Source organism: Urtica dioica, chromosome 11 (genome assembly GCF_054948205.1).
Source record: "Urtica dioica subsp. dioica isolate 48M chromosome 11, U.dioica_male_clone48M_v1_H2, whole genome shotgun sequence".
Classification (NCBI taxonomy): domain Eukaryota; kingdom Viridiplantae; phylum Streptophyta; class Magnoliopsida; order Rosales; family Urticaceae; genus Urtica; species Urtica dioica.
In genome coordinates this window covers 12,572,895-12,591,849 of record NC_142766.1, presented here as the reverse complement: position 1 = coordinate 12,591,849, position 18,955 = coordinate 12,572,895, and the positions used below count along the sequence as shown (strand labels likewise).

Below are 18,955 nucleotides of genomic sequence, written 5' to 3'. Positions count from 1 at the left end.
TTTCGTTTATTTTTTACAAAAAAAATTTGAACTCCTCAAAATACCCTTAATAAAATAATTTTTTATTTTCTATTCTATACACAAAACAATTGAATAAAAAAATTTCTTTAAAAAAGGTTAGGGATTTTTTTTATAAAGAGAGATTTTGATTTTTTTTAAGGGTTATTAAGTTATATAGCCACACGGATATAGTGGATTGAGATATAGCCCACCTTTGATTAATTTCTTGTAAATAGCCAAGTAAACTTATTAACAGATTAATAAAAGCCTTATTTAACACAACCAAACATATATTTTAGGTAGTTAATAGGCTGCCACGTATGCAAGTTGGCTATTTACAACTTATTTACCAAAGGTTGGCTAATTTACAATTCCTATAGTTTAGGTGGCTTACGTAGCCAATTTTTTGTTTTTTTAATAAAATAGTAAATAAATATTTATTCTATTAAGGGTATTTTGGGGAGTTCAATTTTTTTTTTTTAAAACATAAACGAAAAATGATGATATTTGTAATATAACATTTTTAGGGAAGGTATATCTCTTTATATTAAACAGGATACGTACGATATTTCTAAAAATAAAGATGATAAATCTCGATATTTTCCCTAAAGCAAAAGCTGTTTTCATTGTTGAGAAAGGCGAGTCAAACAAGGTGGGCAATATTTCCAAGCAAAAATAAAACAATAAAAAAGAAGATTTGCAGTTTAGTCGCTATCCCATTGACTCGTAGTTGCATTATGACTTGTAGCACTTACATGTATTAATATATCATGTGTGTGTGTGTGTCTATGATAGACAGTGCCGGCCTTGGGCTAAGGCGAGATAGGCATGGGCCTAGAGCCCCGTAATTGTATGGGCCCAAAAAAAAAAAAATCTGTATATAATGCAGGGCAGGGCTCAATCGACCCCAGACGAACGAACGACTGCGACTGCGACCCAGACCTGCCTCCCCGCCGCGCGACCCAGTCGAACGCCGAACGCCGAACGCGCCATCTCCGCCCCGCGCGACCAGACGAACGCCATCTCCGCCCCGCGCGACCCAGACGAACGCCATCTCCGCCCCGCCCAGTCCCAGACGAACGCCATCTCCGCCCCACGCGACCCAGACGAACGCATCTCCGCCCCGCGCGACCCAGACGAACGCCATCTCCGCCCCGCGCGAGTCGCGACCCAGACCTGCCTCCGCGCCATCTCCTCTGCGCAGTCCAGCCTTCGCGCCATCTCGCGTCAAGTCCGACCCACCGAGCCCTGCTAAATCAATGTGAGGAATTAGAAAATTATCCCCAAATTTTCATACAGTTTTACTCATGCGTTTTGAGGTGTTTTTCCCCTAAATTTCTTATTAATTTTACTAATCCTGTTTTGTGTGATATATTTGCTTCAGTAGCGAGTAATTTTTTTTTTTTTTTGGAGTTATGTTCTTTGTGTTGTGGAAATCTGACTGTTGTTATTAGTCTCTTGGAGGTGATCCTGTTAAAAATAAAAGGTTTTCTTGTAGTTTACAGGATTTGCTTACCGGATTGCGGAGCTTGGAACATCAAGGTTATTTGTAATATTTGGTATAGCCAATAGGTATATAGCTGAATGATATTGTGTTTCTCTTTTTTTAATTTAGTTGATTCGAAAAAAATTTATTTAAAAATTAATTGAAAATAATTTTGACCATTTAAAAAACAGTTTACAAGTTTTAAAAAACAGTTTACAGTTTACAATTGAGAATAATTTTGATCATTCTTTGCGTGTTTTCAGCAGTTAATTTAATGAGTTCAATTAGAAGATACAAGTCGGGTGCCGAAAAAAGAAAAGAAAAGGAGAAAAAAGAAGTTTTACATAAGAGTCAAATTGGTTCTCTCGATCGGTATTTTAAAAAAGATGTGGTTACGGATAAAACAAGAGCTGAAGTCGGCATTGAGAACGAACAAACTAGTCAAAACGAGAACGAGAACGAGAACGAGAACGAGAACGAGAACGAGAACGAGAATGAGAACGAGAACGAGAACGAGAACGTGACCCCGAATGAAGAACACGATAATGAAATAGGTTCCATTTGTTTGGACGAGGATGATCCGGCAAATTGGAAGCAAATAAATCAAAGTCTTATCGATTTTCTTGTTGAAAAAGGTCCTAAAAGAAACATTGATGTGAGATTTCCTAAAGATGAGTCTGATAGAAGTTTCTCTTCAAGTCATTATTGGCGAGTGTTACCGAATGGAGAGAGACAAGACAGGAGGTGGTTGGTGTATTCAGCTTCAGTCGATAAAGTTTTTTGCTTTTGCTGTAAGTTATTTGCAACGAATCGTCATAATGTAGGCCTCTTAGGTGATGGAGGTTTAAATGATTGGCATAATATTTCTGCACGACTTTATAGCCACGAGAGAAGTAAGCTACACGTTGACGCTATTGCTAATTGGGTGGATTTGGAAAAAAGACTTAAACAAGTGTCAACCATTGATTCGAGTTTACAAGAACATATCAACAAAGAAAAGGAGCATTGGAAACAGGTTCTACAAAGGATACTAGCTGTTGTAAAAAGGCTTGGGAGAAATAATTTGGCATTTCGCGGGGATAATGAAAAAATATATGACGAGAGGAATGGGCTTTTTCTACAGATGATAGAATTGCTTGCAGAGTTTGATCCCACGATGCAAGAACATGTTCGCCGTATCTCGAAAAAGGAAATTAATTATCATTATTTGAGTCACAAAATTCAAAATGAATTGATTCAATTGATGGCAAACGAGGTGAAACTCTCAATTGTTTCTACAATCAAAGAAGCAAAATATTTTTCGGTTATACTTGATTGTACGCCGGATGTTAGCAATGAAGAACAGATGTCTCTAGTAGTAAGGTGTGTGAATATTTCCAAAAATCCAATTGTGGTTGAAGAGTTTTTTATAGAGTTCATAAAGGTAGATGACACTTCAGGACTTGGACTCTTTAATGAACTTCTTCATGTTTTGGAGGCTCTTCATCTTAATTTTGATGACATAAGAGGGCAGGGATATGATAACGGTGCTAACATGAAATGTAAAAATAAAGGTGTACAAAGTAGAATGCTTGAAAAGAATCCTAGAGCATTTTATTCACCTTGTGCTTGTCATTCTCTAAATCTTATGCTTTGTGATATGGCTAATTGTTGTCCCAAAGCTGTGTCATTTTTCGGTGTCATACAACGAATATACACATTATTCTCAGCTTCTACGAAGAGATGGAAAGTCTTTAATGATCATGTGAAAGGTCTCACTGTCAAGCCATTGTCGGAAACACGTTGGGAAAGTCGCATTGATAGCGTTAAAGCAATAAGATACCAAGCCCCGCAGATAAAAGAAGCTTTAATGTTTTTGGCAAATAGTAATGAAGATGCTAAGACAAAAAGTGATGCTGAGACTTTAGCCGTATACAATATCCAGAATTATGAGTTCTTGTTGGCATTAATTATTTGGCATGATCTGTTATTTGTTGTTAACAACGTGAGCAAATTTCTCCAAACTAAAGATATGCAAATGGATGTTGCCATCAAAGAATTAGAAAGTCTACTTGGCTTTTTGAAGCAATACAGGGAAATTGGATATGATCAAGCTAAATTGCAAGCTACAACGATAGCAATTGAGATGGATATAGAGCCTGTGTTCATTGAAAAACGAAGAGTACAGAGGAAAAGACAATTTGATGACAACGCTAGTGACGCGCTCTCACAATCCGAGGAAGAGTCCTTCAAAATTAACTATTTTTTCTACATTGTTGATCAAGCTATATCGTCATTCCATAGCAGGTTAGATTATTTAATCTTATTATTCAACACTTACTGTATCAAGAAATATTTTTGTTCATAATTTATTGTCATAATTATCTTTGTCAATAGGTTTGTACAGTTTCAGGATTTTGAAAAACAGTTCGGGCTTTTATTTGATTTGAAGAAATTAAAGGTCGTCGATAAACACACTTTAAAGAGTTTCTGCGACAATCTTGCATCATCGATGGAGCATAATGAGATTTCAGATTTAGACAAGAATGATCTCTTCAAGGAACTGGAAATGTTGAGCCGTAGTGTCCCGGAAGATATAAACAAAGCAATCGATGTTTTGAATTACATAAAGGACTTGGATTGCATTTATCCAAATGCGTGGATCGCTTACAGAATTATGTTAACTTTACCAGTCACGGTTGCCCATGCAGAAAGAAGCTTCTCAAAGTTAAAATTGATCAAGTCTTATCTTCGTTCAACTATGTCGCAAGAAAGATTGAGCGGTTTAGCTACTTTGTCTATTGAAAAAGATATGGTCGAGAAACTTGATTATACGAATTTGATTAGTACTTAAGTGCTAGGCGTGTTATGTTTTGATGAATGAAAAACTTGATTATAATTTTTTGTTTTATATTTAATTTTTTATTATTATTAAAAGGCCCCAAAAATTTTATTCGCCTAGGGCCCCGGATGAGATCGGGCCGGCCCTGATGATAGATCATATCTGATCATCATATTAGATCATATTTGATCATCATATCCACATATTATTGGGATCACATCTCATCCTTTCTACAAGGGGAAAAAAAGATAGAAATCCAGCAGGAGAGATGGGAACGGTCACATATGAAGGAGAAAACAGAAAAGAGTTCGATAATAATCAAAGAGAAGACGATGCTGGTGCTCTTTTCGTTCTCAAATCCAAAGGTAAATTTTTCACCTATTTTTTGGGACTTTGCACCAATCACTAATCATAACGTGTATTCATTTCATAGTCTTCACTATTTCCATAAAAAAATGAATGCCTGTTTGGGGAATTATTTTATAAATACAAAAGAAAAAACAAAATTAAATTTCTCAATATATTATCACTACGTCTAATAATATAGGAAAAAAAAAATGAAAAAATGACTTGCAGGTTCATGGATACACAGTGGTTACCACTTGACAACGTCAATAGTAGCGCCAGCACTGTTGAGCCTACCGTACTCCTTCACGTTTCTGGGATGGACGGCTGGGATCGCGTGCCTGCTCATCGGAGGGCTGGTGACTTTCTATTCCTACAACATGATCTCCCGGGTGCTCGAACACCACGCTCACCTCGGCCGCCGCCATCTCCGCTTTCGAGACATGGCACATGACATTTTAGGTCTTATATTTTACTTCTTTTCAAACTTTGATATTTTGTTAATCAATTAATTTCAAAAGGCTGTTTCGCATTATATTACTTGCATTATAATGTCTTCTAAATTATTTTTGGTGTTGGCAATTGTAGGACCGAAATGGGGTAGTTATTTTGTTGGTCCTATTCAGTTCATGGTCTGCTACGGTGCTGTTGTTGCTTCTATACTTCTTGGAGGACAATGCATGAAGGTACGTTATGCAATATAAATGATTAATTTAATACTAATTGAAATTTGAAGAATGTAACAACGAATGACCACCAAAGTGGAATTTGTGCAGGCGATTTACAAGCTGTCAAACCCAAATGGGGGCATGAAGCTTTATGAGTTTGTGGTAATATTTGGATGCTTTATGCTGATTTTGGCTCAAATCCCATCTTTTCACTCATTGAGACACATCAATTTGGTGTCCCTTCTGTTGAGTTTAGCCTACAGTGCCTGTGCCACTGCTGGTTCAATTTACATAGGTAATCGAAAGTTGCTCTGAATACTTTACATAAGTAATAATTACTAACGAAAAATTCACAAGATTTTTATTTTTATTTTATGGGTAATTAATTTTCAGGGAGATCGTCAAAGGGTCCGGAGAAAGATTATTCGCTAAGAGGCGATAGCGAAAGCCGGCTCTTTGGTGTGTTCAACGCGATCGCCATCATCGCCACGACCTTTGGAAATGGCATCATCCCCGAAATTCAGGTACATATTATATATGATGTCGGTTCAAAGGCAGTGTAACATTTTGTAAAGTCAAACTGAAAGATAAAACATTCAATTGTTTATGAATGATTTAGGCAACAATCGCACCGCCGGTGAAAGGGAAGATGTTCAAGGGTCTATGCATTTGCTATGCCGTGTTGTCGGTGACATTCCTGAGTGTTGCGATCTCGGGCTATTGGGCGTTCGGTAACCTCTCTGAGGGCCTTATTCTCAGCAATTTCTTGGATGATAATGGCAAGGCTTTGCTCCCAAAATGGTTCATCCTCATGACCAACGTTTTCACTATACTCCAACTCTCTGCCGTTGCCGTGGTAACTATCCAGAATTATTATTAATATTATAACTGTATTTCTCGGAATCTATCACATTTCTAAAATAAAATGCTGGACAATTAGGTTGCTTGCTACACAAGATTTTGAAATATTAGTTAATTGACTTGATGTACCATGGAAGCATGCAATTTGTTACAGAAAGGATATATTTGAAAAAAAAAACTAATGATTTGAAATGTAAATTTATTTAATTAGTTGAAATAAAAAATAATTAGTATCATTCATTTCTTTCTATACCTATCTTATCTTCTTAATAAATTTCTAAGAACAGAACTGTTTGTACATTTTGAAAAAGGATTGTCGATTTTAACGATAATTTATGTTCAGGTTTATCTGCAACCAACAAATGAGGTACTAGAGAGGACATTTGGCGACCCTTCAAGCAAGGAATTCTCTCCACGTAACGTGGTCCCGAGAGCAATCACACGCTCGTTATCGGTCGTGATTGCAACGACATTAGGTGCTATGCTTCCCTTCTTCGGGGACGTCAACGCTCTCATCGGCGCTTTTGGCTTCATGCCTTTGGATTTCATACTTCCCGTTATCTTCTACAACTTGACGTTCAAGCCTTCTAAAAAAAGCTTCGTTTTCAGTTTGAATGTTTTGATAGCCGTCGCTTTCTCCGTATTAGGGGTCATAGCCGCGGTCGCAGCTGTAAGACAGATTACTCTCGATGCCAAAACTTACCGATTATTCGCCAATGTTTAGTATAATTTTATAAATCAATCTTATACATTACCAAAAATGTCTCTTAGCCAGATATCCGGAACTTGTTCTATTTTTTTGAAATGAGAAAAAAAGCAAGTCTTGAGAGGTGTGTGTGTGTGTGTGTGCAATTCCTCGTATTTGGGCCTAATGCATAATGCTTTAGATGGGCCTTGCATCTTCGCCTATATAGACCCAAGCCCGGACCCAAATAAAATAATAATACTAATAAATGAATATCGACCATATGTTGTATTTTCTTTCATGTACATTTTAATGTTATATATTATGTTTGTTTGCTGAGAAATCATAGAAGTCACCTAAAATTAGTGATTATTAAAATAGCCCCTTTTTACTACTTAAATATCTATTTTTTTTTTCGTAAACTAAATTATTATTTATTTAAGCGCACGGACTAAATATATACCTTAGTCCATTTAACAAAATAGTGTAAGTCAACTTGAGGCAACATCATTTCAATTTTCGGATTATGAACGCACCAATTACAAAAACAACTATACTTAAACAACAAACTCGTTTCAAGACTTCAAGCACAAATCATATGTCAACTCATTGATGAGTGTGATTCATTCACACTTATCAATGTTTTTCCACCAAGAATCGAGACACGTTCTTAAGTATTTTGATATAATTTCGTAGTTTTTTTTGTGTGTGTGAGATTTCATGTCTTCGAGCTAAAAAGAGCATTTAGAGCTTTATGGAGCTAAAAGAGGTATCAGGAGCATACCAGAGACATTCTGTTCATCACGAAGCATCGGGAGAACAATTTGGAGCATCACCATCATTGGGCGCGCCGCGCATCGAGGCAATAGCACCCATTCACTTTCATTATATTGTTATTAAACCTTTTTTTTACTCACTTTTGCATTTTAATTCATTTTCACTTCAAAAACATCAAAACCCCAATTTACATTCTTATAACTCGTCGTGGGATTCGCACTCATTCTCTAAGCACGTTTTATTACTTGACGACATGTGCGTTTGTGTCGTGAGAGTTTTCTGTAAAAGAAAAATTTCTCGTTACTCGTTAACCACTCAATCAACGACATAAGAGAACTGCGATGCTAAATTGTTCCACGGAACGCCTTGAATTTTTTTTAGAAGATCCATAAAAAAATTAAATCATAAATTGTTCCAGTTTGCGAGAAATACAAGGTGCACACTCATGTAATTTTGTAGTTTTTCTGAAGACAACCCAATCCCAAAGATTAGACATAGCATATTAGAGCAACTCCATCGCTCGGTCCGGTTAATGGGGTGCCTTGTTGATGTGGAAGACAACCAAAGTTGCTCTTTGCTATTTTGCTAAAGCACAAGTTTAAACTGTTTCATACAACAAAATCCTAAAAAAAAAAAGGATTTATTTATTTATTTATTTTTTAATGGCTGTTAAACTGGCAAGTGTTCTAATTATTCTAGTCATGTATGGCTTCTTAGCTACAGAACCCAAAAAAGGAAACAATTGCATTTCAATATTTTTATTTCCACGATAAGGGTACTAAAGGAATTTAAAAAAAAAAAAAAAAAAGAATTTGGCTAGTCCATATACTTGAGCAAACCTTGGCTATTTGATGATCAAGTTTTTCTCAAGTGGCCAGTTAATTATGTATTTATCTGCAAGTAAAACTATATTTGGGATTAATGTTTAGTATTGTCTATTTATTAGTTTAAGTGAAGTCTCAACTATATAATAGTTTAATGCTGTGATTAATGTCGATGAGAATGCCAGTACGTTAGACTTTTGTAGTACCCCAAACATTCAACATTCTCATCTCATGAAATAAATGTGAACTAAATAGTTTCTTGAAGACGGCAAACTTGTGTCTTTCGCTTGAACAAAATTCAGAAAGAAAAAGAAATAGAAAAGGAAACAACAAGGAAGAAAATTCAGCTGGGTCAACTACTGGATCAGATTCGCCTCCACTTCTTCAGTCAGCTAGCAGCTGTAAAATAAAATCTTTTTCACGTAAAATAATACTCAACTACGCACTTGATACGGAAAATAACTACTTAAGATCATGTTTAATCAAATTTTTATTTTCAAATGGTTACATAAGGGTTATAGATTCTTTCAAATATATCTTTTAAGGAAGAAAAAAAAATTGCTTAAGGAGTAAACAAATGAGCCACGTTTTTTTGGAATCTGTTTGAGCTTGGCCGGTAAGAGCTTTAATCTCCTCAAGCCGACCTTGGCCAATGTAAAAATTATTTAGTTATTTATAGTTTGCTACACTTTTGCGGTTTATAATTAGCCTTATTTAATAAAATTTTAATTTTCTAACAACATTTTACCCATGCATGCAAACACAAACGTGAAAGAAAAGAGAGATCACCATTATTAATGTCGTCGTCAATTTTGTCAGCAGTGCCGTCTTGGTGATTGTCAGTGAAAAAAAGCGCAGTTGAGGGAGGGCAAAATGAAATAGGGACCGCGTCGTAAATGATCTTAGTGGGTCCCACATTTGGAACCATCACAACCTCGGCTCCAGCCAAGTCGTATGACCCGATCATTGCCTCTTCGGTTTCGTCCTCATTACTCTCCTCGCCCTTGCTTATCATGCCTTGCTTGAAACTCCCCATGACCACCTGAAATAATTAAATAAAATAAATCTTAATTTATTTGTCCCAATTTTAATGTGTGAACTATATATATATATATATATATATATATATATATATATATATATATATATATATATATATATTTCAGTTAATTAGTTGGTTACTTCATTATTAAGTCGTTTTATGAAAACATTTGAACATGATGATCCGTTTTTTAGAAACTAGAAAATAAGAGAAATACCTTTATAATAATTAAAGCAACAACAATATCGCAAAGTCCCCGAAAAAATTATCCAATTTATTTTAGCGATACGACTTAAATATAAGACAAGTGTGACATAAATGTATAAGTGAAAATATAGCTAAAAAGGAGGGCTTGGTGTAATTAGAAATATTTTTATATTTGGATATAAGAGTAAGAGATCGTACTTGAACATCACCATCGGCGACGAGCGAAGCCACAGACGGCCCGCCAAAGATAATGCTATCGGGCATGCACAATGATACACTCAGTCTACCGGTCTTCACTTGAGATCCGGCCTTAGCTAAATAGGCTCCAGTCAGACTAATTATTCAGAACCGTCCCTGAAAAAAAAAATACTATTTAGTATACAACTTTTTTTTTTTAGATTTTCATCATATATATTAGTACATTAACTATTGCTCAATATCGTTATTCAGTTTTCGTGCTTCCTAGTTATTGCTCAGCATTACAAATGCTTTTCTCGTAATAACCTAATATTTTACATCAATGTGAAGTTAATTTGTTTGAAAAACTTTCACTTTTTTCTTTAATTTATTTTAGCACCTAATTAAATTAGGTAAGAAAGTCACCTCGTATTTGTAAAATACGCCATAGGGTTGGCGAATAACCGCTGTTGAAACGCTTCCTTGTGCGGAGAGGATACAAACTGACCGAGGACCGCTATGAGCCACCGACATTATCTTACCAATAACATCCTATAATAAAATTACATAAACCATATGTTGACTGTAAATTGAAAGTTTATGATATTTTTATTTGCATCACAAAATTATGACAATAACCTCTGTATCTTAAAAAAAAATGACAATTACAAACAAAATATTTGACTGACGGAAAAAAAAAAAAATTTAAGACATGTAATCTAGAACATTTGGGATAAGCATCAATATATTTGTAGTTTCTTCTTCCAAGAAAAAAAAAGGTAATTTGTATTTCATTGACAAAATCAAAAGACGCTATTGCATATAGTGGATTCAAATTTCAAAGACAAGAAATTTAAGATATTCTTCGCACAATTTAATAATCTAAAACGGGCACATACACTAGAAATTCGATTTCATTGATAATTTATAGAAGTTATGTAAAACTTAACACACTAATATATAAAATTGTCAGAAATACATTTCATATACCTCTCCAGAGAGTACACCTAAGACATGGGCAGTGAAGCCTCCAGTTGTATCGAGTCCTATACCACCTTCAAAAACAAATTACGAAGTATGGAAATTGTGGTATCAAATGAATTAATATCATTGCATATAGTACAAACAAGGGAAATAGTCATTCATTATACATGTCCAAGAAAGCAAAACGACTTCACATGTGAACTTTGTAACGCTTTCTAGGTTGGGCCAACATACAAAAATAAATAAGCATGTCCTTTTTTGTTAGCGAAGAAAGATAATATTGACTATTTGTCTAACAAATGAGAATTATATGGTAACTTAATTACTATGTCAAAGAATAATAAATTATGGACGTATTATTCTTCAAGAGTTTATGATAAATGAATTTTACACGCTCTAAAGCAATAATTATACTATTATAGCTACCTGACTTCTATAATAGTCGTTATTTGCATTTTCATAATTTCGTGCTTATTTAGTATAATCAATCAAACAAATACCCTTACCTTTAAAAAAAACATTCAAATAAATACCTTGGTGGATTAAAGTTTGCTAACATAAATGATCCAAAACCGAAGACACGGAAACTACAAAGTTGATTCGGATATATAATATATGCATCAAAACATAAAAGCTATATGCAGAATTTGTAAAAGAGAATTCGGTTTAATTTTTTTATATATACAAGAAATTTTGCTAAATTATACATATAGGCAGTTTAAATATATTTAAAAAAATTGTGCTTTAACTAATAGGAATATAATGAAACGACTGCAACAAAAAATCAAACTAATGTTCATAAAATTATGAATAATCAATCAAATGCTATTATTAAGTACGACTGATCAAACCAAAATATAGAGAAATAATTCCGATGATGTAAAAACGGATGTGCTAAGAATGTTTTCTTGGAAATATGAAAAATGTCGATTTCAAAAGGGAAACATGTTTAACATAAATACCATATTCATTAGTTAGTGCAATTCTCAATTTCTTTTTACTAATGAGTAAGAAAATGAAACAATTTATTATTAGAAAAATTAGACGAACTAGCCATGTCCAAACGTTTAGATTGCAAAATAGTCAACCTTTGAGAAACTTTTGCAGAATAGCCAATATGGGTGAGCTGGCAAATCAGACGTGTTTTTTCTACCTAAACTGCCCTTATTTTTTTTGAACGTTGGTTTTATATAAACAGAAAGAATCAAAATGAAAAAGTCAACCAATGATCCACTTTTAATGCTTGTATAACAGAATTTCCACGTTTAATCATAGAAAATATACACGTTCAATACAGATTTAGGTTCTTATATGAAGAGTCTTATTCATCAATAAACACCTTTAAATCTGACCTCGATTTTCATTTGTTCCACCGAAAAAACCAACCCTAAGAAATGTCGATAGAAAATTTGTCTGTTTCAACAATTACGAATGAAGAACTGTCCCTTACAAAATCTTTGAGTGACGACTTTTCACTCATTGAATAAGGTATTGAACGATTTATAGGTTTTTGTTATCTGTTTTTATGTTTGATATTTGTACAGGAATTAAAGATCTTATTTTCAATCATGTTAATTTCTGTTAATTCTTGTTAATTGCTGTTGACGATCTGGTGTTGGTCCTTTGTATTTAATCTGTTTGTATCAGTAAATCGCAGACAATAATTTTTTTTGCCTATTTAATTTGATTGCAACGTAAATTAGATGTTAAATTGGAGTTTTGATTGAAGATTTTTCACTCATTGATTCATGTATGGAACGATTTCAATCCTGTTAATATCTGTTAATTGCTGTTATGTAGGTTTTTGAACGATTTCAATCCTGTTAATTAACGTTAATATCTGTTAATTAACGTTAATATCTGTTAATTGCTGTTAATTGACTTTGTTTTTGAATTTTTTTCTCGTGCGGTGTAGGTTTGGTTGCGTGTTTGAAAGATAAGCATTTATCACGGTGGATTTGTTAGATATGCATTTATCACGGTGGATCTGTTTTAGTTGGCATTTATTCACGCGATTCCAATTTCATTTCTTTCTTTTTTGGGCGCGGGAATCTTCCAAATATTTTGATTTGATATTATTTAAATGAAGGGCAAATTTATATTTTTTACTGTGTTGTCAATGGTGCCCACAAGAAGAGTTGTAATCTTTACATTGTACATTTGATGTAATAAAGTCTCATGAAGACTCTTGCTTGTAATTGCTTATTCATTAATAAAAAGTTGAAACGTTCATTCATTCCTCCGTGTCTGTTTGAAGCTTTATGATAAAACATTAGTCTTTAGTCCATAAACAAACTAAACAACTTACGAAGAGACAAATGTAGATTTGCATGAACAAACTCTTCGTAGTTTGCTTAAAACGATATATTCGCTATCTAAGGGTCAAAGGACTATTGACCTCAGTACGATTGTTAGGAGAATCTATGATGTCTGGTTATGGGGCATTGAGAGTTGGAGACTCTATAGTTCTTCTAGATATCTTCCGAAGGTACTGAATTGACCAGTGCACTTCTAGAGACAAAATAAGAACAAACCATTTAACCTCTTATGTCTCGAAGTCACTACGTATGAATTGCATCGTGCTTATCTTAATCCTGAAATGAGACATGTCATTTCACACCTTAGTATTCTCATTTGAGAAAGTCAGAGTTCGGACTCACTATGTGATTCCGAACAAGGCCTATTGGTGAAGTACTAAGTTGTGAGAATGTCATGAGTAACTTTGTGAAGTTCTCATAGATATGGAATTCATGTACAAGATTGCTGAAATGCAATGTATATCACCTCATGCTTTGTTCCTTGGAGTGTGAATAAATGAACTGGCCAGTGTCCAAATTGAGTCCTGACTCTTTTGGATGAAACAATGTGACTTGTTAGCTCCTCGTCAATACATTGTTTCTAACTTATTCACAAGCGACAAATGAGTTGAGGAAATAACAGCTAGAAGGGTAAAATGGTAATTTTTGTAAATCCCGACTAGCTGATGATATTCATGAAGGGTAAACATAGATAATATTCAGTGGATCCGCTCATCATAATTTGGTTGAATTCTTGAGTAGAAAATAAATTCATTTGAACCGAGAGATTTTCAGTGTCAACTCTTTAGTGGAGTCAGTTGACATTAAGCTAAACTTGGAAAATGTTTGTGAACTTTTGAGTCCAAGTGTTTAGCTCAAGCTTTGTTCATTTGGATCCATGAGGTCACTATCACAAATCATATCGAGTAGGAATAGTTAAACTAGAAGCTAAGTCAAAACAAGAACGAGACAAGTTTTACGAAAATTGTCAAAATGGTATTTCTGTCCTTTTGGACATAGGACGAAATGAATGTCAATAAATTTTTTTGACAAGGTCATTTGATGACAAATGAAACTTAAAACACTTAGCCATTAATAGTTTATTGAGCCTTGAAGATTAATTTCATTTCATAGAATTTTACTTGAAAATTCTTAATGGGCTTTTCTTATATTGTCATGAACAAATGAAGAAACATCTAGAAGCTCCTTCTAGAAGCTCATATTTCGTCCAACCCAAGAAAAATAAGGCTGAATTTCGTTCATGCCATAGTGGGAAAGAGAGTTTATTTTGTGCATTAATAAATGAAGATACTTGCCAAAAGAAAAAAGAGGAAACAAATTTCCTCTAGAAGGAAAGTGCAATTTCGGCCAACTAAGAGAGAAAGCAAATGAGGAAACAAATCCAAAGGCTTCTAGAAGCTCATTTGGACGTGCAAGGGGTATGAGGAAACTACCTTTTGAAGGTAATCCTCCTCCTATAAATACCCCACCTCATTTCTCTCATTTCATTCATTTCACATAAGTTAGAGATTGAGAGCTTCTCTCTCTAGACCTTGTGGCCGATCCTCTCTCTCTCTCTCTCTCTCTCTCTAGTTATTTTTGGTTTTTGTTTTGGCACCTAGGTCCACATTTGACCTAGTGTTTTAGCTCTTCGACTCTAAGACTTGTTCTTGACTCGTCGTGTTTAAAAGTGCCCACACGCTAATTCCTTTCTTTCTTGAGTGATTCTTGTGATAGAAACTTTCATGGTTGCTCGAGTTCCCGAGGAAAGAAGAGAGACGTGCTGCGAGGGGAGACGAACGTTTCAACCTTCCAAAGGCTTCTCAACGTTCAAGCTTCTAAAAAGGTTAGTAAAAATTTATGCTCATAATAGTTTTTATTTACATGTGCTTGCTCTTTGTCTAGGTTAGTAAAATCGTTTTACTTGTCAAAAGAAAATTTTTAAAATTCCGCCGCTTACCGAAACGTTAAACTTTTTCTTAAACCCTAGATCAATTCCAACATACTGTTAATGTGGTATATTGGCTACACATTAAAAATAAACCAAATGTTGGCTATTTTGACAATTACAACGTTTGACTTTGCTATTTTGCTCGGGCTCCCTTATTATTACTCTCTCTCTCTCTCTCTCTCTCTCTCTCTCTCTTATATATATATATATTGAAATTCTGTTTAGTCAGAGACAAGATGTCACACACAGAATATAGAATCAATGTATGTGACAATTCATTCTAATGCAAATGACGGATAAACAAATAAATAGTGCACAAATAAAATGACACAAGATGTGATAACCTAGTTCGGTGTAACGTCACTTGCTCTGAAGGGTAGTGTGCTCAGTGAAAAGAGTATTCACTATATGAAAAATAGTAAACGCTATAACAATGGACTTATATGAATAATCCCTACATCAATGCCTTTTTCTTAATACTACTCATAAATTTCAACTCAGGCTTCCCTTGAATCTGAGCTCCCCTCACTTCCACTTTCAAACACTCTCACGTGTGTACGGTGGATCTCAATATCAACGCACGTGAACAAGCAACCACACAATTATAGAACCCAGAACAATTCTCTCACACGCAATGGATCAAAAGATGTGTTTCGAGAATTACACTATAAACTCACACATTCAGATTTCCAGTCCATCGATCTTGCACATCTACAAACCTTAAAAGTGTGAATGAATGTCTCAAAAGCTACTAAGAGAGAAGCGCACGGCTTTCATAGTAGAGAACAACTGTGGAAGACAATCTAGGGTTTCCTTACTCATACACGCAAAGAGAACCAATGTAGAAAGTATTCCGCAAAATATTCTGGCATTTCATGACACTTGCAAAAAATACAATTATGGACACAACGACAAATATGTCTCAACTTATCCAGAAACATATTATCAGACATCTTGCTAAACAAATTTTTAGTAAAAAATAAGCCAACAACACATGTACCAACATATACACAAGGATTAAAATTTCGGGAAAAGTCGAATAAATGTCGTCGGAATTACGCTTTTTGAAGGAGTCCGGCCAAAAAGTTGCAATTTTTCGTTTCGCGTAATCATGTCGTTGAAATGGCGTGGAAATGTCGTTTTTTTTCCGGTGTCGTTACGTCTATGATGTCGTTCACAAGTTTCCTCACCTGAACCAACACCTCGTCGGCATCATCGCGGCATCATATCGCCGGAGCCGGCCGAAAGTCGACGACGCCTATACAAAAGCAACAATATTTCGGCGACAACTTCGAAAAGTCGCTGACAGTTCGTCTTCTTGTCGGACGTTTCGTTTCGCCGAGGTTTGAAGTTAAATAAAATGAACCGAAAATTGAAGTTATCGACCTGGACTTGGAGTTACTTCCAGAGAGAGAGAGAGAGAGTTGAAGAAGATGAAGTAGATGTTAACAAAATATCTTTAAAGAGTCCGATCTTTAAAAGATATGATATTAAGCTAACGTGTGTATGCCAACTTTCTCATTGCTTTTGTCAGACATTACATCAATCATGTACAAAAAGTTACTAATAAAATAATGGTATTTTTTTTAATCAGATTGAAATAGTTTAATAAATAAGCAATAATAAATATAGATAATAATTTGTTTTATTTTTAATCATATATGATTAACATTATTTCTGTCGATATTTCCGTGATTTATCGAAATTTTCGTCGGCACCGCAATTTCTGTCGGCACAATTTTTTCAAATTTCCATATTATTTCCGTCGAAATTTCCATCGGCCACCGCAATTTCCAATTTTTTGGATCATCGACACGAAATCGGCAATCGGCATTTCAATCATTGCATATACATACACATGTTAACATATGTAAATAGTGGGTAATTGTTAACCGAAATTGTAAATAGTACAATTAATTGCAATTAATCGTTTTAACCGAAATTGTAAATAGTGGGTAATTGTTTTTTTTTATTGTTTTTTAACAATATCAATTAATCTAGGTTAATAGTTTTTTATTCGGTTAATATTAACTGTACGGTTAATTTTAACCGAAAATTCAATTAAAATTAATTGTACGATTAATTTTAACCGATTATTTTCAATTAAAATTTAAATATAAATTTTTTCTTTAACCGAAAATTCAGCTTTATATATATATATATGAACCCCGATATCGAAAAATTCCGATAACGTATGCCTAAACCATCGTAGTAAAGGGTATAAGCTCAATGGAAAGTTAAATACCCATAAACTCAATATTATCCTTCAAGGAACACCAGAAAAAATCGAATCTCATAATAAAATAAATTTTTGAGGGATTTATAAAAATATTAAAGAACAACAGAAAAAAAATCGAATCTTATATTAAAATAAATTTTGAGGGAAATTTAAAATATTATAGAGGAGAAAAAAAAATTAATTTAGCTTAAATTGACAATATACAAGTGATGAGAAGATGCGACCAGGGACGGAAAATTTGAATGCACATCAATATTTTTTTTTTTTTTTTTTTTTTTTTTTTTTTTTTTTTTTTTTTTTTTTTTTAAGAACTACAATGTCTATGACTATAACTAAGTTCAAGAAGAAGAATGAAACAAAAAATAAACATTGCTAAGACGGAGATATCAATGCCATAAATTTATGGAAAATATGTATGCCCTGGAAAATTTAATACAAGGTACAAAATGTATTCTTTTTAATGAAATGTTAGTCCATGATAAAGGTAACAAACTTCACATTCCTTTTTTTCCGGCCTTATTATATATGTAAACGGTTTTGAAGGCTGTCAATAATGTTTACTTCCCGAGAAACGCCAAGTATATTTCATAAAATATATATTAGGTAACAAACTTAAATTTATTTATGGAGAAACATTAACTAATTAAGCCGGCGTGAGTGCCAAATATAATGTTAATTTTTTTTATTTTTTATATTTTTTTTATTTTTTATTATTGAAATGTAAATCAACTCTTCAAAAGCGAAACCTTCAACCTCCAAGGACCTAGAATGGGTGAAACTACCTATTTACTGTGAGGTCTCCTCTTGTGAGATGCATAAGTTTAGTCCCCAACTTTTGAAAAAGTCTCTTTGTTATTGAAATTCAAATGGTTTCTTTGTAATCTGCGCTTAATGTTTACTATAGTCATACATTATATACGTGATGTAAGAATAAATTAGTAAAAAAAATGTGCATGAAAGCTACATTGTTTGCGTAATTTATCGATGAATTAAAACGATGCATATAACTGAGGTCTACATGCATGTCTCAAAATACAGAAATAATAAAAAAAGAAATATAACATTACCAAGGGATTCCATGAAAACGGGTTTTTGGTCGCTACCCTTAGGCCTCCCTCTACCCCTCTTCTTATTGACAAAGCTGCTCTCGGCCGAGGTTAGTGGTGAAGGCATGTCAATGCCATCTCCAAGGTACTTCCTAGGCCGGCCTGGCTTCCTAATTCTCTTTGCAACAAGCGGCTCGGAGAGAGTCATCGTGGACTTGTTTTCCTCAGGGCTCGCTTGCTCTATACTGAAAGTACTACTATCGTCTATGTTAATGGCAATGAATGCCTCGGCCGTATTGTTTTCCCCACCCATGATAGAGAGGCGGAAGTAGGATTTTTTTTTGTTTTTGTTTTGAGTGGGCTTGGAAAGAGAATATTTATTTCCTTTTCTAATACCTTTAAGGACTTTTTTTTTTGCTCTTTTTGTTACAATATTTATTTCTCATTCAGATTATACATAAATGCACTGTTAACATATTCTCAAAATTTTAAATTCTGATTTTGCTTTTTGGATTTTAAGGGTTAATTAATACTCAAGATCTCTT

General features: G+C 34.1%; 3 protein-coding genes across 3 annotated transcripts; 2 read left to right on the top strand and 1 right to left on the bottom strand.

Annotated features, from left to right (window-relative positions):
* Positions 1-2,157: 2,157 nt before the first annotated feature.
* On the top strand, positions 2,158-4,319 carry LOC149381314 (uncharacterized). Its single transcript, XM_089630368.1, has 3 exons — positions 2,158-2,261; positions 2,369-3,772; positions 3,863-4,319. The coding sequence occupies exons 1-3, from the start codon at positions 2,158-2,160 to the stop codon at positions 4,317-4,319; spliced, it is 1,965 nt and encodes a 654-aa protein (XP_089486494.1).
* Positions 4,320-4,509: 190 nt separating this feature from the next.
* Positions 4,510-7,010, top strand: LOC149381313 (GABA transporter 1-like). The gene is made up of 7 exons (XM_089601050.1): positions 4,510-4,672; positions 4,884-5,114; positions 5,241-5,338; positions 5,429-5,615; positions 5,714-5,844; positions 5,940-6,176; positions 6,525-7,010. Exons 1-7 carry the CDS (start codon positions 4,576-4,578, stop codon positions 6,903-6,905), a joined length of 1,362 nt encoding a protein of 453 aa, XP_089457176.1. The 5' UTR covers positions 4,510-4,575; the 3' UTR covers positions 6,906-7,010.
* Positions 7,011-7,884: 874 nt separating this feature from the next.
* Positions 7,885-18,723, bottom strand: LOC149381312 (AT-hook motif nuclear-localized protein 10-like). The gene is made up of 6 exons (XM_089601330.1): positions 18,432-18,723; positions 10,884-10,948; positions 10,320-10,445; positions 9,915-10,025; positions 9,236-9,509; positions 7,885-7,922 (listed from the first exon to the last, which is right to left on the bottom strand). The coding sequence occupies exons 1-6, from the start codon at positions 18,721-18,723 to the stop codon at positions 7,885-7,887; spliced, it is 906 nt and encodes a 301-aa protein (XP_089457456.1).
* Positions 18,724-18,955: the final 232 nt, after the last annotated feature.

Excerpts from the sequence above, each read along its gene's own strand:
- LOC149381314 (XM_089630368.1), top strand. The coding sequence starts at position 2,158 with ATGAGTCTGATAGAAGTTTCTCTTCAAGTCATTATTGGCGAGTGTTAC. Across the intron at positions 2,262-2,368 it reads ATTCAGCTTCAGTCGATAAA|CCACGAGAGAAGTAAGCTAC; the intron begins GTTTTTTGCTTT and ends ACGACTTTATAG. Across the intron at positions 3,773-3,862 it reads ATATCGTCATTCCATAGCAG|GTTTGTACAGTTTCAGGATT; the intron begins GTTAGATTATTT and ends CTTTGTCAATAG.
- LOC149381313 (XM_089601050.1), top strand. The coding sequence starts at position 4,576 with ATGGGAACGGTCACATATGAAGGAGAAAACAGAAAAGAGTTCGATAAT. Across the intron at positions 4,673-4,883 it reads TTTCGTTCTCAAATCCAAAG|GTTCATGGATACACAGTGGT; the intron begins GTAAATTTTTCA and ends AATGACTTGCAG. Across the intron at positions 5,115-5,240 it reads CATGGCACATGACATTTTAG|GACCGAAATGGGGTAGTTAT; the intron begins GTCTTATATTTT and ends TGGCAATTGTAG.
- LOC149381312 (XM_089601330.1), bottom strand. The coding sequence starts at position 18,723 with ATGGGTGGGGAAAACAATACGGCCGAGGCATTCATTGCCATTAACATA. Across the intron at positions 10,949-18,431 it reads CGTTTTCATGGAATCCCTTG|GTGGTATAGGACTCGATACA; the intron begins GTAATGTTATAT and ends TTGTTTTTGAAG. Across the intron at positions 7,923-9,235 it reads TGATCTCTCTTTTCTTTCAC|AAAACTCTCACGACACAAAC; the intron begins GTTTGTGTTTGC and ends TTTCTTTTACAG.